At 37.1% G+C, this 25700-nt stretch overlaps 3 protein-coding genes across 5 annotated transcripts in view; 2 read left to right on the top strand and 1 right to left on the bottom strand.

Annotated features, from left to right (window-relative positions):
- Nucleotides 1–269: 269 nt before the first annotated feature.
- LOC129740412 (clathrin interactor 1) overlaps nt 270–25700 on the bottom strand; it is a 41514-nt gene continuing 16083 nt past the window's right edge. The window contains exons 2-6 of one of the 2 annotated variants that reach the window (XM_055732070.1): nt 14573–14774; nt 14166–14505; nt 14007–14100; nt 13241–13944; nt 270–4944 (exon numbers count right to left, since the gene is read on the bottom strand). In XM_055732070.1, the coding sequence (XP_055588045.1) occupies nt 4463–4944; nt 13241–13944; nt 14007–14100; nt 14166–14505; nt 14573–14774 (1822 nt within the window). In that variant the 3' untranslated portion in view covers nt 270–4462. Of the gene's footprint in view, nt 4945–9390; nt 12851–13240; nt 13945–14006; nt 14101–14165; nt 14506–14572; nt 14775–25700 lie in introns of those variants that run through there. The other variant, XM_055732069.1, reaches the window with a different exon arrangement.
- On the top strand, nt 5428–7054 carry LOC129740415 (partner of bursicon). Its single transcript, XM_055732076.1, has 2 exons — nt 5428–6480; nt 6545–7054. The coding sequence occupies exons 1-2, from the start codon at nt 6330–6332 to the stop codon at nt 6838–6840; spliced, it is 447 nt and encodes a 148-aa protein (XP_055588051.1). The 5' UTR covers nt 5428–6329; the 3' UTR covers nt 6841–7054.
- Nucleotides 15245–16714, top strand: LOC129740414 (uncharacterized). Of its 2 annotated transcripts, none has more exons than XM_055732075.1 (2): nt 15245–15534; nt 15621–16714. In XM_055732075.1, the coding sequence occupies exon 2, from the start codon at nt 15680–15682 to the stop codon at nt 16598–16600; it is 921 nt and encodes a 306-aa protein (XP_055588050.1). In that variant the 5' UTR covers nt 15245–15534; nt 15621–15679; the 3' UTR covers nt 16601–16714. The 2 variants fall into 2 exon arrangements, with proteins under 2 accessions (XP_055588050.1, XP_055588049.1); XM_055732074.1 differs by having other exon boundaries at nt 15600–16714.

Here is a 25700-nt window from a genome sequence, read left to right as displayed (position 1 = left end):
AACACACTAGCGGTGAGCGAAAAAACGAGATATCTTGTATTCGGTCCGCAAAGTGTTACGTGGGAATTGTAAAATTGATTTTTTAGAAGTCATTGAATAGTTTTTTTTTAAATGGGCTTTGAGAGAGCGTCCATAAAAAATAATAATAATGTGAACTTAAAGATCTCATAAAATTCGTTAGAGGGTACCAAAAGATTTTTTTGACACTCCAGAGAGGATTAGAGTGGAGGGATTTGTTCTTTCACTTTCTAGAAACACAAAAATGAGCATTTCCAAGTTTTTAGTTCAATTTTATTACACTTTTCAACAAATATAGGTTCAGTTTCTCTGTCTCGTTAATTGCTCCAGTGTATATGATTTTTGTAAGGTTTTTAATCTTATTTTCTTTTAATTTCTCTTCTATTTCGCACATACACGACCAATTATTCGAAAAAAAGGAATAAAAAAGGTGTTGCAATTTGGAATAGTAAAAATTAGATGCTGGAAGATGAAAAACAATAAAATGAATGCTTATTCAGTCGATTTCAGGACCTAGAAACTCATTTGTAGAATCATTGGAAAATTGGGAGCAAAAAAACGTAGATGCTTGCGTGTTGTTGTGTGCCTTAATTTACCTAAGCCAGAACTTCACTTCTACAGAATTGTAATCGATACAGTTTAGTTATTGCAGCTTGATTTATTCTTGAGGTGTTAGTTTATTTCTCATTCTACTCTATCGGAACTCTAGCTTTGAAATAGCGCCTAAAGAACAATAATATCTCTATTTGCATAGCGTTTAGTTAGTATATTTGCTAAGCCGAAATAGACCAGCACTATGCAGTAAACTAATAAGGAAGAATTCGTGGTTGTAAGGTTTCGACAATTTGGAATGGATGGAGGAAGTCCGCGGGAAAGGCGCCATAAAATTCTGTCTATTCTTGGATATGTCGGTAGTATTCCCATTTTGAACTTTTCTTTTCACGGTTGAATTTCAATGTTTATTGTCAATTCATGATATCTTCTCTTAGAACAATAGCAAAGACTATGTTTAGGTGCCTCGATAATCCTAAACCAACGAGTGGATCTTACTAGCGCTTAGGAAAGCTAAATATAATCTTCAATAGATTCAACGAATAATAACTGCTTGTGTAAAAATAAAGTTGTGTGCAGAACAAGTAATCGAAACGAATACATATATAAATGTTTATTCACCTTGAATTATAAGAAAAAAAACTGAATAAAAGTATAAGACAATGCACAAACGAAAAATTTTGCACCAAAATCTCCAAAAAATTGAAAACCGCAGGCTCAAGGACCTGACATTGTACTTAACTTATGTGAAATTTTTTCAGGAGGTCAAATCTGCCATCGTATTTGATCGGAGTCTTCTCAGTGAGATGTTATTTGACATGATTAACCGAAAATAAGCAATTTTATTTATAAATTTAAACAACATGATAATTTAAGTCATTGTAATTTCAGAAAACGAACTGAAAAATTTTGGAATACCTTAAAAATTATAAGAAGATCTTAAGAAGCGATATATTTTGAAGATTAGGTAATATCATGAAATATTTGCTTCATATCTTACTTGAATATTGATCGATTTTCACATAATGATCATCAAACTAAGGCTTTAGATAGCGTTCAACAACGCTCAAATTTGTAGATCGATGGATTGAATATTTCATGTATAAGATATTAAATTTGATATAAGCTTTTAACTTTTGAAAAAGATAATTTATCAAAATAGCAGTCTTTGCGTAAGAGGGCTCATTCAACTTGGGCTTGTAACTCCTGTAATACATCATCAATCTCCATGAAACTTCCACATTACATTAGGATGGCTCCATTATAATTCAAAAATTTCACATTAGATAAGTATTTTTACCGATCCTCAAATCTGCGGCTTCGATTTTTTTGTGAATCTAGGTTCAAATTTTGCCACTGTGCAATGTTTGCCATCGCACTAATAAAATATGTATAAGTATATTTTAAGGGGGAAGCGGAAACTTAAAGTCTAGTTGAAAATAAAATATCTTGAATTTGACTAACGACTCACATACAACCGTAATTGCACGACACTATGTTTCCAGTCAGTGTACAATACTCTCATTCTTCCGCAGTTTGATTTATTTTGAATTTTAAAGTAGTCTTACCCAACACCACCACCAGATTGACGTACATTGTTTTGCAGTACGCTTCAGTATAGGGTTGTACCGCCAAATTTGATTTTTTAGTTTTTTTCTACTAAGTTTATTTGTGTATATATATTCATAGTTCTCATACCTTATGTACAATAGATTTACAACATCGTTTCTTTTTTTCAATTCTATAAAACAACTGAAGCTACATAATAGTTTTTTTTTCCAATGAAACAACTGAAACTTTTGTTACGGAAAAATATCTTCTTACAATCAAGAATAAAATTATTCGAAAATATTTTTTCCAAAAAAAAATAGATATCATACGACATCTGTTGTTTAATACAACGTTGATAAATAATAAAAGCAATTTTTTCAAACATTAAAATGCATATGCAGGCAGATTTAAAGATTCGTCGAATGTTCTGCGAAGGAAAAATTAAACTAATTTTTGAAATCTTTGATTGCTCTCGTTCATCTATCATATTGCCCTGTTTGGGTCAGTTACTATTTGGAACTGGCTGGACTGTGCTATACTGGAAGGTTGGAAAACCTCAAAAATACGTGAACAAGTTGAATCCTGGACATGAATTTGTTCTTTTTGGAATCTGGAAAAGCTAATTTTAACCGAATGTTTCACAGATTATTTTGCAAAAGTTATCGACATTCGGCTAAAGTTTCTACAATTCGTGGTAAATATTGCGGTGTTTCGGTAAAAACTACCCGTACAAATTGCGAGTTGTTCAGTAAAACTTTTCGGGTCGCAAAGACAATTGCCATTTCCCATATTTAATTACAGTCCCTTGGCCATTAAAAATTACCGAACAAATTCGGTCTAAACTCACATTCTCGGCAATTCCCGTTTACTGTTTAAGAAATAGTTCAAATCTTCTGTCCAACCAATGTTTTTTTTTGATAAACAAAGAACGAAATGAGTGGGAAACCCTGAACTGATTCATCTAACACAACAAAAAAAACCTTAAACATTCGAATATCTTTTGGTTCGAAAAAAATTCCAGCCATCTTCTAGAGAGCGCTTATTGAAAAAATAAACACAAGTCCATCACAGATATCCAGCACGCTCAATGATCGATTACGTACTCCAATTTTATAGAGAACATCTTGATTCCATCCAGACGCCTCAGTAATAAGTTTCTCATGGAATACCTTTCTGAAATAGAAAGGAAGTCTTCTCTACAAAAAGCCGAAAATGCTGTACAATAATGCAATCCTTAAATGCTTTTTTTTTTTTAATATAATCAACATAGAAACATAGATATTCTAAGAAAATCAACTGTTCAGGTTTGTTTTTTTTTACTCTTCAATTCACTACTTGCTCTCAAGAAAATCTGGGTTAACTAAGTAGATTTGTGTGTGATGCTTTTTCTATTGAAGCTCAGATTGTTGTTAAGGAAGTCTTCAAACTTTGCCTACATATGACCACAGTCACATTTTTTAAATGTACCAGCGACAAAGATTTCGCTTGTCAATATTCTACATCATTCCTATCAGAACTATGTCCAGGTTTTGACTTGCTTCAACTTCAGATTGACGACATTTCTTCTGTCACTATAACAAAACCTTTTTTTGCAATTGAAGTGCCTTAAAAATGCAAATCACCATAACATCTAGTACGTACACTTCAAAAACTCTTTGCAGTATTCAAGACCGGAAAACGTGTAACACAACAATCATCTCAAATTCGCTAAATCTATAACGTTCGATTATTCACGTAACGTCGGGAAAAGCCACAATATTTTATCGATCATTCAATCATACATTAGTTGAAAACAACTGTCGATCTTCTTTAAACAAATACACGAATGACTCGAACAATTCGTTTTCCCAGGATAAGAGGGTCGTTCGCCTGTGGCGATCCCTCAAAAGAGACAACCAAAACGCTTCACACTCACAATTGTTTCAATCAAACTCCATATCGGTTATGTTTTGCCTTTTGCTATTTTAAATACTGTTTTACTTTTTTTCTAGTTGATCAATTAGAAATGGACACAATTACGTGTTTAATTTGTTTCCTAATACATTTTTTGATTGGATTCAATGTACATTTCTGTTCGATTTTCAAATTCAACAATCTAACAACTATGTACATCAATTTGTGTTTTTTTAATTCCAAATTTCATTAAGTTCTCCTGCACAAACAAAACTTTTTAGAATATACGCATGGAATCGGTGTCGGTTTGCTAAGTGGAGAAAACAATTGGGATGGGTATGATGGGTTCGAGTTCAATAGGAAGAAGCAAGGATAAATAACGAGGGACTTGGTCCCTTTAGAACGCGGCTACCCTATCACGGTGGTGGCCAGCGTTCCCCAACGTAGATCATTGAAATGCATTAAAGTTGATACCTTGTTGCCGTTGGTTATTGGTAGCGTTGTTGTTGATGCCGTTGAAAAAGTTGCCACTGGCCGCCGCTCCCAGAGTATTACTGCTACTTCCTCCGAAGGCTAATGGAATGTTTGGCTGGGGCTGGTGGAACATTCCACCGCCAAAGGCAGGTTGTTGTTGATGCATCGGTGGGGGACTGCTCAGAGGCATTGGATTCGAATGATGAACGGGGCTCGAATTGATACTTTTCAGTTGATTCATCGATGGTTGATTGGCGCCACTTTTACCCTTCGAGTTGCCTAGCAAGTTGTCCAGATCGATGTTAATGTTGCCAGCATTCTTCCAGGTTGTACCAACGTTAGCGGCAGGTTTACCGGCTGCTAGGCCACTGGCCGTTCCATTGCCCAGCAAATTGTTGTTTGTTGCGTTCAGTGGTTGAGGTTGAAGTAGGTTACCCGATGGTTGCAGGAAAGAGCCTGAGAGTGGAAACAAAAATCCTGGTTCATTTTGGTATCCATGTTTAAAGTCTTGTGTGGCAGATATTCAAGTTCAAAGCTTCAAGGAAGACAAAAGTATTAAAACCATCTAAACACGTTAAATTTAAAATTTTAATAAAAAAAGGTCTTGGGCATGGAGGGGGATCAATGACGTCACTCTGATGTAATTGAGTATGCCTTGTCGCCTGAGTAAAAACTCGTTCAGCTTCAGCACAGATACTATTACAGTTTAACAATAGGAGAGCCCTTACATCACTAAGAATGGAAGTGATGTGGTGCTGGCCCCAGGGTTTTTAGCTGACGCCCCACCAAGCATTCAGTGTGCCATCAGTTATGTTTGTTTGTTTGGGAATTGCAAAATACACTTTACACTACACAATATTACTATAATTGGTTAATGGGTCAATATTTCAATTTTTTGCAAAGTACTCATATTACGAAAAACAGCATTATATCTGTAACAACAAAGCTAAACCATTAAAGCTATTGTTTGTTCGTTATTCATATGGCCGAAATATTGTTTTAGGTATAACGCAGTACAGCATTACACATCATAACAACAAAGCTCTGTCTTTCAAAGACTTTTTAATTGTATGTATCGTTACACAGCTCAAATTTACACACATCAGCTCAGCCACACACAATAAAAAACAACAAAGATAAAATAATAAAAATGGACTTGGCACATTTATTTTAATAACAAAAAAAGGTAGTTATCAATAGTAAACAAACAGTAGAAGCTTAAGGTGTTACAAACTGTTGAGGGTAAAGAGTCATGAAAAGCAATCAAGCAGTTATGTGGTTGAAAGGATTATTCTTCCACTAGCATGCTCGTTGAGAAAAAGTTGACCTTTTTAAGCGACAAAACGTGGAGCCAAATGACCTCAGTCTGGCTGTCGCCATTGACAAACCTTCAGAGCCATGAACTTCAAACGTCGAATTTCGCCAGCTCCAGTCAATGACTCCGATTAGAACTGATTCGTATCGCATTTTCCTAACTGTGTTCTGCTTTAACAAACATCAACGATGACGATGTAAACTGCTTATAAGTGAAATCATGGAGAACCAGCAAGCAAAACGATTTGCCTACCCTCAGTCATTCCGGTTTGGGTGTGGGAAAGCATGTTATCCATGTTTTCGTATCAACAGGGTATCAGTTTTTCACCCCACCCACACTGGCCGATAGGAGTTTGTGGAAACTGTAACCTTGTCTTCGTCTTGTGTTTTGTGAAATCTCCCGTTGGTTCAACGAGATCCCCTGCAGAGTTGATCTAGGAAAATTATTTATTAAATCCGGTTCCCGACGACAAAACACTACAGATAAAGTCTAACTTTTGAACCGTTCGCTCCTGTCAGCATCTAAGATGCATCGATTGTGCAACGGCAGAATTTTGGCAGCAATCTGCAGCCTCGCCGTTTTGCCTGCACTGTTCCATCGTTCCTTGGTCACCGGTCAGCATCAACCAGGCGATGAAACTTGCGAAACTCTTCCGTCCGAAATTCATCTCATTAAAGGTAGGAAATCATCCCCTGACAGTTGGAATAAAGTGCCGGGAGTAAACTTTTTCTTTTCCAACAGAGGAATACGACGAGCTAGGCCGGCTGTTCCGGACCTGCAACGGCGATGTCACGGTTAACAAGTGCGAAGGCAAGTGCAACAGCCAAGTGCAACCATCGGTCATAACGGCTACCGGCTTCCTGAAGGAATGTTACTGCTGCCGGGAATCGTTCCTGCGAGAACGCCAGCTGCAGCTGACTCACTGCTACGATCCGGACGGTGTCCGAATGACCGATCATGACTCGGCCACCATGGAGATTCGCCTCAAGGAACCGATCGACTGTAAGTGCTACAAGTGTGGTGATTTGGTACGTTAGAAGAAAGAAATGGCCCCTTTAAAAGGAGATGTGAAGGCTACCAAAACCGTACTTCATGTGCTATAGGAAGATCGAAATCATTAGTTTTCGTTTTGTGTTAATCGATTTGGTGATCGTTGTTCTTATTGTCGAGTATGTATCTTGTAAGTTTATCGAGCCCATAAGTTGTAAAGTTGTCCTGAAGTGCCCCCTCGGAAAAAAAAATAAATCAATAAGGAAGATTCAGAACTGTTGTTTCTATCGATCTTCGAGCTTCCATCAGTATTTGAACCTCTACGATGAACCTTAAAATGTTCTTGACGATTCCAATTGATGTTCTCTAATCATCGCGGTTGAGATAACAGTTTTTGCGTCATTGTTTTTTTGCACAATAATCCGGATCGGAACGAATTCGCAACCGGACCGATTACTGTCGAAATATTAGTTGTCAGTTTAAATCTGTCCGGTTTTTATATGAATTCTGTTAGATTTTCCTGACCATTTGGTTATTACATTTGGTTATTTGGACAGCTCAATCGCAAAAACTTAGCGTCGTCATGAAAGTTGTGTCACCAGGATTGTTGTTGTTGTGGATTTCTGGTCAGATTTCTAACCGATTCACGGGTTGAACGGACTGAAATCCATGCGATTTCGGTCCAATTTTCCGATCCGGGAATGTAAAGGCTAGTCTACACTAGGAGACGCACACAGGTGTATTTCACCTTTTATCGGTCATTTTTCTACATCTGATTTGTTTATAAGCTGTAGCAGCTGTCGAAACTTTAGTATTTTCATGAGAAAACTTTTTTCGAGAAAACCGTAGAATCAGCGCGACTAAATGAAATCTATGATTAAGCCTTTCTTAAGTGACTAAAATGAAAATTTTAAATGGAGGACTTCAATAAAGGGATGTAAATAATTTTAAGAAGTGTATGGAAAATTAACTAAATGTAAACATATTTGGGCCTTCTACTCACTAACGTGTGAACGCGCACAACTGTGCTCACCTGTATGTATCATCTTGATCTGTCAAGAGTGAACCAGCGCTTTAAAACATTCGTTTCTCCCAAAATGTCGCGAATTTAAAAAGAAGTTAAAATTCGTGTGTTGGACACATGGATGCGAGAGAAGGGCATCTCGATGAATGAAGTGGCGAAACGTTTCGGCATTCATCCGCGAACGTAAAAGCCATCATCCACAAGTTGGGGGAACACTATACGTTCGATGATTTGCCAGGAAGAGGCAGAAAACCAGGACCATCTGATCCAAATCTGGACCGTAAGGTAATCAACCTCATCAACCGGAATCGATCGATGTCCATACGGGATTTGACGAAGAAAGCTGGGACATCGATCGGAATGGTACAGCGGATCAAGAAGCGGAACAACTTGAAGACATACAAGAAGCAAAAAGTGTCCTAATAAATGGCTGAACAAAAATCACGAGCCAAAACCAGAGCCCGGAAGCTGTATCATCGGATTTTGCAAAAGCCAGATGCGTGCATTCTCATGGACGATGAAACTTATGTAAAAGAGGATTCCAGTACTCTTACGGGACCACAATTCTACACTGCAACTATTGAGGAGGATGTGAGTGGCCACGAGAAGTCGATTGAGATGGAAAAATTTGGCCAGAAAGTTCTTGTGTGGCAGGCAATCTGCTCCTGCGGATTGAAGTCGGCGAGTTTTTTTCCAAAAGGAACAATAAATGCCAATATCTACCAAAAGGAGTGTTTGCAGAAAAGGTTGCAGCCACTATATAAGAAACATACGACTCCACCATTGTTCTGGCCGGATTTGGCGTCAGCCCACTACGCTTAATCCACTCTTAGTTGGTTTGGGGATAACGATGAAGATTTCGTTGAGAAAGATATTAACCCACCAAACTGCTCCCAGCTTCGCTCCATAGAACGATATTGGGCTATCGTCAAGAGAGTTTTCAAGAAGGATGGTAAGTCCAACAGGACCATGGCGGTTTTCAAAAAACATTGAAATGCTGCGGCCAAAAAGTGTGATCTGTAGAATGCCAAGAAGTGTGTAATCAGCTGTATGAAATCTAATGAAACGCGTCAAGTCGAAAGTCCGAGAATATTATTAATAAATACTTTTTTACTTGTATTTCTTTATAAACTGTAAGAATAAGCTTTTTAAAACACTTCCGAACTGTTTCTTTGTTTGAATCATCAATAGAATCAAAACAATGTAAAAAAAGTGTTTCTAACAAAATAGTGTTTTTGTTTATGTTCCCTGCAATATGTTAGATATCATTTGAAAATTGATAACATCAGAAATTGTGATATTTTCAAGTTTGAAGTTAAAAAATATTGATAGTTTATTTTACTAAAAGAGTCACCTAGGGCTCCGTTTATTTTCATTTAAAGCTCAGTGAAATTTATTTTCTTCTTCGAATATTTTCCATTTTACAATTCGAGTTTTTTTTTTAACTTTTTGAATTTGGATTTTAAAAAAAATGGTGACAATCACGAAAATAATAAAAAAAAATATCTAAAAAACGTTGGATGAGTTAAAATAAACGCTTTTATTTATTTGTGAGACAGCTGAGCAAAATTCCCGTTACATTTCCGACTTTTCCCCTCATTTTTCCGATGGATTTCAAATCCAAACTTTTTTCCGTCGTTTCCGAATGGGTGGTCACCCTGCAAATGTCATACCGCCAAAATGTGTACCACGAAATAGTTTACTGGGAGATGTGTTACATTCCACTATGGTGTATATTTTTGTATGTGTAGTTTTCCAAAACTAATAATGATGATGATGTTAATAATGGTGTCTAACTTAACTATTGGGTTCAATGTTGATTTTGATTTCATATACTTGATGATGCCTTGTTTCTGCCATACTCAATTTTACACCAAATTTTGTTTCTTGTTTGCCGTCGATACCTAAAATTGGCCTCGGGTTGGTATTAAGCAAAAACTCCTGAAGCCTTAATGATGCCTAGTCTTGCTCTCGTACAAATGCATGAATACCAAAACATGCTATCAGTTATATCTTAGTTTTATCACTTGTCAATTAATTTTTTTTATTATGCCATATTAAAGCTAGGTCACACTTAATGATCAAAAGCTTTTTTTCGGTATTATAATAAGTATCTTCTACATCGAAAAAACCTGTAGACACTGAGAAGTCATCAATGGAAACAACAACAATCCAGCTTCTATGTTGCATAACTTTGATTTATTTCAAATGATTCATCCAAAACTATTGCTCGGTTAGCACACCGCAGCATAGAACATACACGTGCCGAGCCAGATCCCGACATTCTTCATTGACTTCGCCACGCACGAAACCACCGGTGACGCATTCCTCCAACCATTGGCGGATTTCAACCATATCCAGGTAAAAATCTTGCCGCAAAGTTCCCCGCCCGGCAGCCATGAAAACAGATGCCAAAAGTTGCAGCACCGACAGCCGAACCTTGGGCTCTTCACTGAAGCGTAGTACCGCAGCAAGGTTCAACAGTTCCCGTACAAATTTTCTTGCAATCGGGCAATTTTCGGCGCAAATCATAAGCACCGAAAGTGTTTGAAGGAATGTCGTTAGCAGCAGATGATCGGCATCGTACGGAAATTTAAGATTGGCGGTGAAAAGAAACTGATTGGATCCGAATCCTTTGAGAAGTGGGAAAAAGAACCATCCGGCGACATCGGAGAATCGGTTGATTGTTTCACTGGGGGATGTTTTGGTTCTAGAACGAATACTGAATCGGTGAGTTTTGGCTTCGATACGAGCGCGAAGGATTTGTTCTGCTTTTTGGCGTTGCTGAAGATTTTCATTTTCTTCGCGGAATTTCTCCTGGAGTGTGTTTCTAGGTTTAGTTGTAGGATTCGTCGGGGTTGATATCTTCGATTCGGGTGATCCATCTAGGTTGGCAAGGCATTTGGCCGTTTGTGCTAAGATGTCCAACATAAGCAATCGACGGTTAAGCGCATATTTTGAAATATCTGAATGAAACTCTCGGCACAGATATTCAGCGCATTCTTTCGGATAAGTACAGCAGATACATATCAAAGCGGAAAATTTCAGTTCTTGAAAGTTTTCCATGTAACAACGCGCTTCGAGTTGAAGAAAAATTTGTAACAGATCTAAGGCTAGTTTGAGATCGTTGTTTGCAAGTTGCTGTTGTATCAAATTTGGTGCTGCTTGAACGGCAAGTTCAAATTTCTCTGGAGCCTGTTGATCGGAAGGATCGATGAAAACCTCACGCAAATCAAGTAAATACTTCGGAGTTAACTTTTCAGACTCGATTTTCGTATCGTTAGACATATCATAAGGCTCGAGATCGTCATCGGAATCCAACTGTGAATCATCGCTATCTTGTGAATCCTTTTTAGGGATAATTATTTTTCCTGTTTTTGATTCGATATTTTCAATTTCTACAGATGCGATGGTGGGACCTTGACGCGAATTTTGAGCGATTGTCAACAGCGGCACATTTATCAAAGTATCTTTAACACCTTCAAAAAGCTGTTGTAAAAGGTCATCAACGTTTTCACCATCAGAACTGAACAACTCCTGAGACAAATCATCATTTGTAAATTTGCATCGATTTTTTAAGGATCTCAAATTCTGAACCAACATCACAGTTTCTTCATCGAATCCTTCGTAATCAAATTTTAATCTGTTCTCAGCAGAGACATCTCGTAGATCGAAATATTCCAAAACAACTTCCGAGACGATCATCCCAACGCATCGCATTTGCTTGTGCGGCGATTCTAGATGGCACTTCAATCCATCGAACAAAAGCACCCGGAATTCTCGAATGTCTTTTTCCTCGAGTCGATTCACACGGAAACGGTCCAAATAGGCCATAGCCAAAAGCACCAACCGACTTATAAACAAATGTTGTTCAAAGGCAACTCGTTGCAAGCTGATGCGGCTGGACCAAACTGTGAGCAGCTCCCGAGCCAGTTCTTTTAGGGGAGAAACAGATTTGCGATGATCTGAATGACGCGCCAGTAGAAGAATTAAGTTCTCGGCAATCAATTCGTCAGTTGACGAGAAATAGCTGTACAGTGGTATTTTACGAGTTAATATAAAGATCCAGTCGCCAGTCAGTTGTTCCGAGGACAGGAAGGAGTTCAGATCGATGGATTTGCGGAGAGCCGTTACAGCCACTTTTTCGATAGCTGCACGTGACAAATTTGCAATAATTTGCACAATTAATATTTTTAAAGAATCAGCGTTTGAAGTACACCATATAGATAATATTTTGAACATTATTTCGATATATGGTGATTGATCACAGCTGTTTAAATCTGTGATTATTTTACTTAGCAATTTACTTATGAATGTTGGATCGAAAGAAAGCGATTTGTGGAATCCAAGGATGCGGGATAGGCTATGTAAGGCTCTCAGGATATGTTGAGACAAAATTCGACCAAAATTTTCCGGTTGAAAAGTTTCCGATGTGCTTCTTTGCAATACATTGGAAACCCGATTAGGAACAGCAATCAATAGTTGTACTATTTTAGTAGATTTTTCAAGCCGATTATGCTTCACTAGTTCAGGTTCATAACCGTTGCATAAGGACAATTCCACGAAACATCCTCCAAAGAATTCAATGTCTTGAAGCAATCTGTTCAAGATCAAAGGAAATACTTTGCTATTTCGTTCAAGCTTACTGCTTGTGGTTAGAATGCGTAAATTTTCTTGTACAAAATCACAATTGCAGTCCATACTGAACAATCGCCAAACTCGCGAATCAATCTCATAATCAGTGGCGGGAAACTGTTGATCGAAACGTTCCACTAACTCTTCCATGAGATCTACGTGCTGAACTGAAGCCCAACTTGTCCAACAGTCGGTTTCGTCTGTTTGGTCCAATCCTACCAGTTGTTCGGGAGTTCTGGGTCCCGGATAAATTTCCAGTAGCTCATCCAATGCCGCTTTAATTGCGTTCAACTGATCTTCCGATTGTATCTTCGTGATATCTCGGAATAATTCCATCATGCTCTGGAAGCACCGCTCTGGTTCCATTAATCGTCGATGCTGCTGAGCTGCCGAATTGACTGAAATGGGACAAGCGTAATGCACACATGCATTGATTCCCACTGACTAATACACTTAGTTTCACTTGTTTGAGCGCCGAGATTACACGGGAAAGTTCGCGTTAAAGACATGAATTTGTGATTTTCAAATGAATATGTAGGTAGCTCTGAAAACATTTAAAATGCGAAATTTTTTAAATGTTTTCGCAGCATATGGATTTTTTTTTGAAAATCACTTGGGTGATCAAACAAACGCGAAATCGAGTGTAGAATAGTTAGCGATTTCTTTTAACATAATGGCAACATAAGAGCTGGATTCTACAATTAAGGGCATGCTAAGATCATACCTACTGGTCAAGCAACTTTAATATTAAGAAAATCATGAAGCTTTTTTTGATAAAAAAAACTTACCATTTGTATTTCCGAGGTTTAGTCCACTCAAATCCGAGAGCAGGTCAGTCGTCAGTTGCTGCTGCTGTTGAGGTGGTTGCTGAGGCATTCCAAACATTCCCAGCCCACTAGAACTGGTGGACGCTACAGGAGGCATCGAGCTAATACTCGGACTCAAGCCGAACAGGTCGTTCGAAGGTGTGGCCACAAAACTGCCGGAACTGGCTGTCGTAGGCCCTGTACCGAAGGCTGCGAAATCGGCAAACTCATCACCGTGTTTCTGCTGCCCTATGCTTGCTCCTCCACTTCCGAATGCCGACTCAAAGTCACCGAATTCTGCTCCGGAGGTGTTCCTAGAAGAGTCAGTCGCTCGGGGGTCGAAATCATCCAAATCGTCATTTGAAGGACTGCCCACTGATGGTGGTCCTGGGCATGTTTTGAACAGATTATCGCTGCTCACGTCGGCAGTTGATATGATTTCTTCGGCGTGGGTGTTTCTGTGCGTGGGCGAATTTATTCCAAGATCCGTCGATTTGCCGTATGTGCTGGCCGCACCCATGTCGATCTTTTTAGCGCCCTTCGTTGCGTTGCTGGTGACCTTGGCTGCAGCGGCTGCAGGTGATTTTATGCTTAGATTAATTTTTTTCTCTCCGTGCCCACCGGAAGTCGAATGAGAGGATGATTGTCGTGTTGCGGGACTTTTCGATCGTTCTTTGTCAGAGTACCTAAAGCAGAGGAAAACTGTGAGATAAAATCAATTTCAAACTAGATTTAGAGTTTATGATACCTGGCAGAATGTGGTCCATTGGACTCGGTATCCGAATCTTCACGTTCTCCGTCATATTGGTAATCGTACTCGTACCTGTCTTTGTTTTCGTTATCTAAAAACAAAAACGATGATTAACTTTCGAGCCTCCACAACACCATAGGTATAGCATCAACTTACATCCCCGATCCTCTGTTCGCTGATTCCAGCTGTCCCGATAACCGCCGTACTCGCTTCCACCATACCTCATGCCACCCATTCCCATGGCCTCGGAGCTCATACCCACGTACTTATCTTTATTTTTCTTGGCCTTTTTCCGCTCTTCCCGTAGTTTGTCGTCATCCTGAATGAATTCCATCAGTTCCCGAACCTTGTGCCTCACGTTGATACCCTGATCCTTGCCCTGTTCGTCCACGAAGGTGTAACTCTCCAGAGATCGCAGATCGTAGACGTGCTCCCTTGAAGAGGTGACTACCCGTTCTGATCCATTGCGCACCAAATAGTTCAGCAGTAACAAGCTCTGTTTGAGAATGAACAAATAAAAATTTCAAACTTTCAGGTTATCCTAGAAAAAAAAACAACCCAACCTTGTACGTCCGCCGCCAATTCGTTTTGTTGTCCTGGAGCATCCGTTTCCATAGCATCGACATCACCTCCGGGAAGTGTTCGTAGGTGAATGTGGCATGGGCAAGCTCCTGCATCAGCGGACCGGTTGGGCCCCACGGTTCATCGTTCGTTGCTTCCCGCACTTTGCCCTCGATTTCGGTGTAATTCATCACAACGTTCGTCCTGGGGAGGCGAGAGAAAAGAGAATATTATTTACTTTCAAACATATAGGATTAGTTGACATCGATTTTTTTTTTTAAATTTCATTAGTCTTGAATGAGTTCCTTAAGGCAAGTTCTGCCAAGTAAACTGCGGAACCAAAGACAAATTCCAACTCGTATGAGTCCGATCGCTATGTCATGGCAGTTTTTAGTTATTTAAAAAAATCTATATGGTTGGTTTTTCTCGATTTTTTTTATTCAATTTGACATGGACTGCCATGGACTGCCACATCAACCGAAGTTAATCGACGTTTCGAATTCCATAAAAAATAAACTAAAGTTGACCAAATTTTCTAAAAAATTGAAATTGCGCCTTCAATTTCAGCTCCTGAAGTTTCGATGACCAATTACCTACATATTTTTGAAAGATTTCTTCAAATCAGGATTTCATAGGGCAGCGACATATGTTAGTCAGTTTGCTTCCAGCCTTCGTCGAAGTCGGATGTTTCTAGCTCTCGATTCTCGATCAAAAGGCAGTGATTTTTTTTCTATCGATAAAGTGTGTTAGAGCGCGTGGTGATGAGCCCATCACCGGGTGACCATCCAAACCGGACTATTCCGGAATGGATGGATGCCCAAAGTTTGCACGGTCGGTTATATTATTTAACGCTACAAGGTGCTAAGGGAAAACAACTACCAACAAACCCGTTCTTGATTGGACGTTCCATCGAGAACTTTGCGGGTAAAATTGAAGGAGCCTTCTACGAAGAATCCCGGAACTGGTACGTGCTCAAGATTAGAAATAAGAACCAAGGAAGACAGCTGACAACATTAACTACCCTATTAGACGGTTCACCGATTATGATAGGACGTCATCCAAGCCTAAACCAACGGAAATAAGTGGTCACCTGCCGCGAAGTGGATGGAATGGAAGATAAAGAATTGCTAGAAGAACTATCTCCTCAAAAAATCATCAATGTACGCCGCATAACCAAAAAAACTCCTGCCGGAATCATAGGAACATCAACCTTGATTTTAACAATTAACAGCACCATTATTCCGGAATTTATCCATTTCGGACTACTACGTATTCGTACACGTATTTATTATTCCCAGCCTCTATTATGCCGGCAATGTTTGCAATACGGTCACCCTAAGAGCCGTTGCAAAAATATGTTAGCTTGCAAAAATTGCTCTCAAAGTCACGAAAGTGCTGACTGCCAAATCGAACCCTTTTGTGGGAACTGCAAAATAACAGGTCATTCCCCTTTGGATAGAAAGTGCCCCATTTGGACAGCAGAATCTACAGCTTTAAAACTCAGCACCGATGAAAATATCCCCATTAACGAAGCACCACGAATGGTACACACGAGCAGCAACACACTCAGCTACGCAAATGCAGTCAAAGCCAACCAGAAACAACAGATTACAACACACCAACAAAAAGTTCAAAAAAAAGAAGCACCAAACCAACAGACGAGCCTGAACCAAAAACGAACTTTAGAAAAACCACACACTCCAACAGCACCGCAACAATCTTTCCAGACTGAGGTGATCAGTTTGGATTCGGATTCACCGCCTCGAAAAAGGACCCCTCTTCCAACCTCTCTTCCAACAACTTCGGCAAAAGAAGTTGTACGTGAAGAAATCAAAGGACTGAAGCAACTGTCAAATCACATACAAACGGACCGTACCGACTTTTTGGAACCAGAACGTCAGTTCCCCTTTGATTTCAATGGCATTTTGGTACCAAAACGTCAGTGCGGTACTGAAATGTCAGTTCGGGAATTTCCTTCTCTTTCAGCCCCTTGGAAGAAATGGTATCAAACTCTTCTCGATCAATTGTGACGCGCAGCATGCAGCAGGTGCGGCCACCAGAGATACCCAAATAACCTCACCTCCTCCCTCCCACTTCCTATTTCCTTTCATACCCCTTCCCACATATAATTTAATTGAAAGTGACCCTCGGCAAATTATTACTTTGATATTTAAGTTAAATGCCTAATAAACGTTAATTAAAAAAAAAAAAAAAAAGACATATGTAAGTTTTTGTGAACCGTCCAGACATCTCTTTTAGGTAAGGAGGTACATTCTCTGAGCATGCCTACACTGAAAGAAAAATCATGGTATTCCAAAATGAATAAAAATGTTTAATTTTACCATACGTTAATATTGTCGATATAAATAAAGTTTTAGTTATTTTGACGACTTTTTGGTTAATTTTACCATGCGGGGCAGAAAAAAGATGGTAAACCTTTATGAAAAAATAGGTTTAATTATACCATGCGCAAAATTTGTTGATAAATATGAAGTTTTGGTTATTTTGACGATCTTTTGGTTAATGCTACCATGCGGGTCAAAAGAAAATGTGGTAAACCTACATAAAAAGAGGTTTAATTTTACCATGCGGAACGTTTTGTGCATTCGAATATAAAATTTTGGTTATCGTGACAATACTGTGGTACATTTTACCATGGTTGTCAATAGCCAAAATACTTTCAATTAGATGTATCATCTTGCACTTTGTTGCCTCCTTGCCATTGAAATGGCTTTGGATTTTAATTTATTGTTGAAACATTGGAAACAATATTGATTTTGTGCTATGTGCCGCGATCTTAAAGGTAAAGTGTTTTGGTGTGGGATATGTCACAAAAGATAACATGTTTTATTTATCCGCAGAAGGCCATTACAATCTGGAGTGCAAGCAGAGTCATCAACGGCCGCTAATTTCAACAGTTTATAAAATTTTCAAGAGTAAGTAAAATTTATTAGTATTTCTGCACAATATTTAACTTTTTTTATATTTCTAGGGCACGGGGCGATGATGATTCGAGAAGACCAAAATAAAATCTTGGGACAACCGCGGAACACCGGAAACAAAATGTCGAAGGAACCTTCATCAAGTTAGGTTTTGCCATTTAGTTCCTGATCCAGTGTTAATGACAAAAATATTATTTGTGAAGAAAAAAATAAAAGTGATGAATAAATAAACCAGCATTTTAAAAATTTAAATGATTTCATTCAATGCATGGATAAATTACCATAGTTTTGTCTTAAATACCATGGCATAGTAAAATTGACCGTCATTCTGCCATAACGCACCATAACACGTTCACATGGTAATTTTAACTAATGTGTTGTTCAAGATAAACAAAAACGTACTCGAAAAAAAACCATCTGTTTTTATTTTTAAATTTACCCTCGGATATGGTAACGGTTACCATGATTTTTTTTTCGGTGTAGAAATACATTTAGCCACCACGCCATAATCCCATTATGTACAAACTTATTTAAAATTGATGGAACTTTCGTAAAATATTGAAAGAATAGATTTTTTTCTACAGTTTGTACATGGAGACATTCACAGTAAACTGAAATCACCGAATTTTACAGAAAAATACAGTTCGGTAATTAATTTTATGACCGAGTGACTGTAATTATGCTAAGTGCAAATGTCTATGCAACAAGAAAGTTACACTGAAAAATCTACAGAAATAACTGGTGTAGCTAACCCAAAGTTAGAAAAAATACTCCCGGCACATAAAAACTTTATAAGTAAAATGCCTTGATAAAACCATCGTCGTTTCTATTACCGAGCATTCGGTAATTTTTTTTTTTTAATTTTATCGAATGTTTGTTTATCTTTACCAAACAACCGGTAATAACCTCTTTAAGGTAAAGTTTACCTGGATGGGCCAGATTTTTTTTTTATTTCACCGAGAAAAAAAGGTGAATCCAAAAAAAGTAAACCTTATCTCGTAGCGAGGTGAAGTTCACCTGAATTGAGCTGAATAAAAAGGTACAATTCACCTAGAAAAAAGGTAAATCCAGAAAAGATAAAACTTACCTCGTAGCGAGATGAAGTTGAACGGAATTGAGCTAAAAAAACGGTACAGTTTATCTCGAAAAAAGGTAACTATTTGCCGAATCCGTTTTTTCAGGTTGAGTTGTTTTGTCATTCAGGAACAAGTTTTGTGCGGTTCTCGTAATAGAATTTTGTTTACGGTACAGATTGGCCCACAGAGCTTCGAAGTGTTTTCCACGTCATTCCGGAACATCTCCCAGATATCATTCCGGAAAAGCCGAACCTGACCGGATTAGTCGAACGGAGAAGGTCATGAATATGTTAACCAATGTAGGAGGATTCAGCGACCATGGTGAAAGCGGAAGAACGCGCATTCCCACAATAATTATGAGGTAGGGGAAATAAGGGCATAACGAGCACCCGGGGCATAGTAAGCAATTCTCATTTTTACAAAAGTACGCATTTTCTTAAATAAATTTTCATGAGGAATAGATTCGTACTTCCTATAGTATTAATTTTTCGTCAAAAAAGAAATCTTCTTATCATCTTTACAGAAATATTTAAACAAAAACATCTAGGTTCTCAAGTGACAAAAATATTATAACACGGATAAAAAACTTCACCAGTTGATTATTTTCAGGTACAAAGATGTACCAAGACGAATTCATAACTGTAGTATTAATTTTTGTTTCATAATTCATCCAGAGTAAAATAATAAAATAAAAGTTGAAAATTATAATTTTTAGGGGAGAGTGAGGTAACGTGGCCCATGGGGAAACGTGGACCACTTAAAATATCTCAGCTGTGAGTTGAGATAAAAATCTCAATCCAACTATCATCGTCGTCGCTTTGCGTAAGCATGTTTTTCTATATGTTGTTGACTTATGTACGTATCATATGCTTCTTTTATTAAACTAGCCTAGAAAAATGTACTTACATAATTAAACAAGCACCAGCAACATTGCATCTGTGGGGGACCTAAAGTACATAACAAAAATATGCTCATACGCTTATGATCTTAGTTTTGTCATGTTCTTTCACGTGGAAAAAGAATTTTTGATGAAACATCAATATGTCACACAAACGCAATTAATTTGCAAATCCTTGCTTGTAGGTAATCGTGGGCCACCTACATTTTGGTGTTTCTATACACATCCAGAACTTAAAATACGTTATTACTATCTGTAAAGTTTTCTTTTGCCAAATGAAGAGTTATGAAAAATGTTCTATCCATCTTTTTTAATGCGATAGAGACGAACATAAATCTTAAATAAGGAATTTTGCCAAAATGTTCGCGAGTCAGGTTTTAGGAACTGTTCGATCATACACAACTCTCTGTTTTTTCTTCATATGAAACTGCTTTAAAATAACTAAATGAATTACGAAATTTCAGTTTTGGGTAAACTCAGAAACTTTGCATGTTTTCTAGTCAATTTGGATTTGGTGGCCCACGATTCCCCACCATTTTTCAAAATAAAAAAAAAAACTTTTTTTAAAACAGTCAGAACTCGGGAAATCAATGGATTTAAAAAAAAAAAAATAAATGCATAATGATACCTTAAAAATGTAGAAAACCTTTCCATTTATTTCTATTTAATAATAAAGAAGTTATGAAGCAAAGAAAAAAAGTTGCCCATGATACCCCACTCTTCCTACATTTTTTTCAAGTAAGTTTTAATAAAATTTGTGAGGAAGCAAGTGTGTGTTAGCAGTTCACAGAACTGATTTCACTGAAAAACAACAAATCTCCGCACCAACAGTATCTACTAGGTACTAGATCCGTCCAATTTCATGAGGTTCAATGGATTCAGCACTGAAACACATGAGGCGCTGTAGCATTACCATTTGCGGTTTTGCCCTACATACGATACGGTTTTGGAACCGCGTATCATTGGGGGTAGGATAGGCTAATGTTTATTACTTTGGAGCTTAGAGATTGTTGACATTCAACATGCGAGCATAATCCAAATCAAGTCGACCAATGTTGTTGATTAAAAATTCAAGCCAGCAACAATACATATAACATAAGTAACAAGATACTTATGTTGTATGTACTTCCAATGAACGACCAGGCAGAGCGGCATCCACACCTGTGGACCAAAGTGTGTGGTTTTGCACCAACTTGGTATTATCGGTTGCCTCACAATAGTGGATGGCATCAGAAGAAAGTTTGATGCATTATTTATTAGGTTATGTCGCGTGCTCTTTGGCTTCCTTTACTCGCCCATTCTATGTAATCAAGCGTCGCGTCCCTTATTTTATACATATTATGTAAATACCTCTCTCTATGCTGTAGGAGCAACGTGGTCTTGCAGCGCCAAGATAGTGAATATTCGTGCCAAATACTCGATTTACCTGTACTTAGGAACCGGTTCTTTAGTAAGTCTGAAATTAATGGCACCGACTGATAGCAGATATGAGTGGTTTCATTTTGGAAAGTATATGTACCTATCTACATAGTTTACGAAGTAAAACTCTCTTCTTTTTTGTTTCAATTCGCCATACATCACACGTCCTATAAACAGTTTGATTTACACAGAACCTATGCAAATGTTGTTTCCATCCAACACAATGCAAAAAAAAACAAAAGCGAGCACTTTCAGAATTGAAACTTTTGATATTCACACTTGTGATTGTGAGGGTGGATCTTATTGCTCGGTTTCCTCAAACCCCGAAATCTGGATTCAATGCGCATAAGAAAGCGGTACCATCAAAATTTAAGCTCTATCCAGGCGAATGCAACGTTATAGAAGCTGTGTGGAGAACATCTCTCAGATTTTAGCTTATTTTGTCAGATTTAAGCTTTCATTCCCAATGCACTCAAAGCAAAAAAAAAAGCTTAAAAACGAGGTTCACAAGCACTTTGCAAATAGATGTTGGTCACACGTTTTATAGAGTAATCGTGTAACGTTTCATACCCCTTGCTCTATCTGAAAAAAAAAAACAAAAATGTGTATTTGATTCAGCATAAACATAATGAATCCAATTTGTGAAGATAGGGATTGCGAGATCTAGGGTATTCTCGGTCAACAGCGGCGTACCACAAGGGAATCACTTGGAACCCCATCTTTTCGTCAATGTTATGAACGAGTTTCCCGGATTGCCGAGTGACGTGTTTGTGTTGATATATGCAGATGATCTAAAACTGTTCCTACCTGTGGATTGTTTGACTCTAAAAATGTGCTTTATAGATTTTCAGAGTGTTGCAGCAGTTTCGGATTGAAAATCAATGCCTCAAAATGTAATGTGATTACCTTTTCTAGGAAAGTGAGTAATAATGTTCATGAATATTTTCCCCTTAACAGCTACAAAATCCTACTTGAAAGATCTGGGAGTTGCAGTTGTGTATAAGATGCGCCTTAAGGAATTTTGGGTGGCAAGAAGTAATGCCGGAATACCCATCCTTGTGTATGTTGGTAGGACTGGAGTCACTTGAAACTCGAAGGATATCAACAGATGCGCTGTTTTTAAAGGATTTGCCCAGTAGAAAGTACTAATAAAACTGAATATGTCCAGAGAACAAAAGATGTTTTCATCATAGATATGTTTCAACTAGTTAGAATCAAGGGCTGATGCCTAGAATCTGATAAATAAATAAAATAATAAATAAATAAATGAATAAATAGTTACGTTTCCTTATGTAGATCAAAATAACAATTAAAACGATAAGCATTAATCAAAAATTGAGTTCTTTTGTCTTGTTTCCTATTGCCATTTATTATCCAATGGGGACATGGCAACGGTGTGAGCAGAATTATTTTAGTGGATAGTGCCAATGTTTTTTTTTCCTTCAGAAGATCCTTTCAGCGGGAAGTCAGCAGCAAACGCCCCCTGATACCTGACACCTGTGACCTATATTTGAAACCAGAGACCTGGAACATAAATAAGAGCTGGGACCGGAAACATGACACCCGCGAAATGATTCCTGCGGAAGAGCCGAGACCTGAGACATGAGACCTAGAATATTAAACACATGAGACACGAGGAGTGAGACGTTAGTAGTGAGAAGTGTGAAAGGAGAAGTGGCAAGTTAAATGTGTGAAGTAAATATACGTAGCACGTAAGAAGTGAGACGTGAGAACAGAAAAGTAAGAATTGAGACGCAAGACGTTAGAAGTGAGAAATGAGCAGGCGCGGTCCTATGGGGGGGGGGGGGGGGGTGGTTATCGGGGTGATCAAACCCCCCCCCCCCAAGCGGCAAAAAACCGTTACAAAATATTCGTAAATGCTCGAATTTCTATAAAAACTTTGAACTTCCCCTAGTAGATGTGCTATTGAATTTTCAAAAAGTTTCCACTCCGTGGGAGTGTTTAATCAACGAAAAAGTTTGTTTATCACTTAAAGGCTCAAGATTGAAGAAAAGTCGTTCTACCAAACTCAAGCAGCTGTAACTTGCATTTTTCTGGACCGAATTATACCAATCAACTTCTTACTTAGAGTGCTGACTTTGAATTTGCTAACCATTTATCTACTTAACATCTGAGCAAGGTAATGAAATGTAGGGACATTTTTATCATATGCCTAAATTTACATGAGCAAATTGTGATATAATTTGTATTTGCTTTAAAATGTGAGCTACTTATTTCTTCATTATGTTTTAAATTTTAATGGAATGAGAAATTTGAAAAAGTGAAATAGAGGAGTAAATATTGATGTAACACAAAAATTCTTGAATATTTTTTCTTCGGAAATCATACATGGATTGCCTTTACCATGCAGTTTCATTTTTAGTCGGTCAGATAGATGAAAACAATAAAAATACTTAAACTATACACATATGTACGGAATCATAAAATTGGCAATTTCCTTAAATTTTCAGAAATTACTATCATGTTCAAAAGATTTATAGATCTTAGTCATTCCAAGAAGAGAAAAAATACCTTTGGACTTTAAATGTTTAATTTCCCTGATTAGTAAGAAATCCAAATTATATTAAGTCACATTCTCCATTGGAGTGATCAGTTTTCCAGTAGGCGCTTAAGAGACGTGTGTCTCAATGCACAGTCTTTGGTACCGTAATCCGGGGTAATATTGATCACTTTTTTCAATATTTTTCGATTATTTTTTCTGTTAAGGGGAATGTGGCATGTTTCATATTTTTAAAACCAGTACTGGACTCCAATGAACCAAAAACATGGTTGCAGATATTTATTAGACTACTTCAAAATTGATTTAAAAATCGTTTTTATCTCTGTTTTGAATCTGATGTTTTGGGGTAAGATTGGTCAGTCTCTATTTTCGACGGTTTTTACGAGTTTTCTTGATGGCAAAGGATACAAAACACCTTCATTATATTTACAATTGCTAGTTTATAAATTTTACCTTGCTTTTTAACGTTTTCTTTTAAAAACATTTATAATCGAAAAAATAACTATTAAGTTGCATACATTTAGGGGCAAAAATTTAACTAATTGCTAAATAGTTTGAGCTACAAAACACAAATCAAATTTTACCTTCTACATTTCTCTAGACCTTCCCAGTATTACTATTTTCATTTTTTCTTCAAAGATTACCATTTGACAGGGGTTTTACCCATTTTTACAATACGGGCTTACTCTTGGAAAATGTCCTTATATTTTTAATATAAAAAATTCATCACTAAATGATTATAAATAAAGGACTATAAATACACACATACAAAGAAAATAAGTTGTTTTTTCACTTAAAACAACCCGTTTGCATCTAAGTGCTTTTTAATATCATCAGGAGAGCTGTTTGTTTTCGAGCCTTAGAAAACATAGATATTTTAAGATTTTGAAATTGAATTTTTACTAATAGAACAAAATTTCAAATACAAACCAAATTTTGCCTATTTGATACTCAATAAATAGGCTTTCAAATGTAGAATACAGTTTTCAAAAATTCAAACTTAAGAGTGAGTTATTGATGATAATGTGCAAAAACTTATTGTTGGTCAAAATTACCCCGGAGATCAAAGTTACCCCGTTTTGCGGTACCTTCTAATCTTTCTGTTTGACACCAATATTCCACAAAATACATCCAATCGTTATATACAACAAGTTGAGGCCGCATGAAATCCATTTTCAAGGAAGATTCGGCAACGGAAAATTCCTCATTAGGATTTTTCTTTGTAGTTCAAAATATCTTAAAAACTGAAGGACTGAAGGGACAAAATATTATAATAAAACTTTACTTCAAGATTAAAAAGCTAAGACGAATCTGAAATTCAAATAAAAATTAGAGTTTCAAATTTTCTATTTTTTCTTTTGTTTACAGTTGGTTTATTGACAATTTTAAATCTTTACAAAGTGATGTCTAACTCATTCCAAAATCTAATGCAGTTCTATTCTCACTGGCGTTTACAAGAAATTCATAAATTGATTGCAAAATAACGATTGAGTTTTTGAATCGCAGTTAAGATTCTCTCCCTCGATTTTACATCATTCAACTATGAATAATGAAACTTCAAATTGACCTATATTAAGAAATTAAAAAAAAAATAGATTCAATTTAATTTAATTTGGTTTAACATCTATCACATCAAGTATTCATATAATGGATTACCGTAAAAGATTCAATTGCATACTACCAAACAGAAATTGAAATTGAATATGAAAATTTCAAATTTTAATAGAAAGAGTTTAAGTTTTTAAAACCTTCTAAAGATTTCTAAATTCAAGTTAATGCGTTGATAAAACATAAGAGATTTCAGAGCAACAATAAATCAAAAGAAAACATTTTGAGCAGTGTTTGTAATTTTTGTGTTTCCTATGAGTTTTAGAGCCAAAATGGAATAAAAACTATCTATAAAAGCTGTGGATTTGGTGTTTTGAGAAAGAGATTTAAATGTATCTTCAAAACTCAAAATCTGCATTCACAATTATAACACAAGGAAGAAAAAATTCACATTTTTCGATGTGCAAAGAATTTGAAAACTGACTTTGACTTATCAAGGGGTACTGAATGCAAATTTATATTTTTTCTATCTGCTCAATTTTGCGGTATAACTTTTGAAAATACAAGGTTAAAATTAATTGTAATTGTAATTGTGATTTTTATTTACATAAAAAATAATTTACATTGAAAAAATTTGTGCACTTTTTAGCAAAAGTGTACAGTAGACTGAATCGATTTGGGGTCATTTTTGAATTTCTCAAACCCTGGGGTCTAAAAAGCTTCGAC

The sequence above is a fragment of the Uranotaenia lowii genome, chromosome 1 (assembly GCF_029784155.1).
Source record: "Uranotaenia lowii strain MFRU-FL chromosome 1, ASM2978415v1, whole genome shotgun sequence".
Taxonomy (NCBI): domain Eukaryota; kingdom Metazoa; phylum Arthropoda; class Insecta; order Diptera; family Culicidae; genus Uranotaenia; species Uranotaenia lowii.
The sequence above is the reverse complement of the archived record's forward strand: the minus strand, read 5'-3'. Positions and strand labels throughout refer to the sequence as shown.

Bases quoted from the DNA above. Each gene is read 5' to 3' on its own strand.
- LOC129740415 (XM_055732076.1), top strand. From the start codon at position 6,330: ATGCATCGATTGTGCAACGGCAGAATTTTGGCAGCAATCTGCAGCCTC. The intron at 6,481-6,544 runs GTAGGAAATCAT...CTTTTCCAACAG, and splicing joins CGAAATTCATCTCATTAAAG to AGGAATACGACGAGCTAGGC.
- LOC129740414 (XM_055732075.1), top strand. From the start codon at position 15,680: ATGGAAGATAAAGAATTGCTAGAAGAACTATCTCCTCAAAAAATCATC.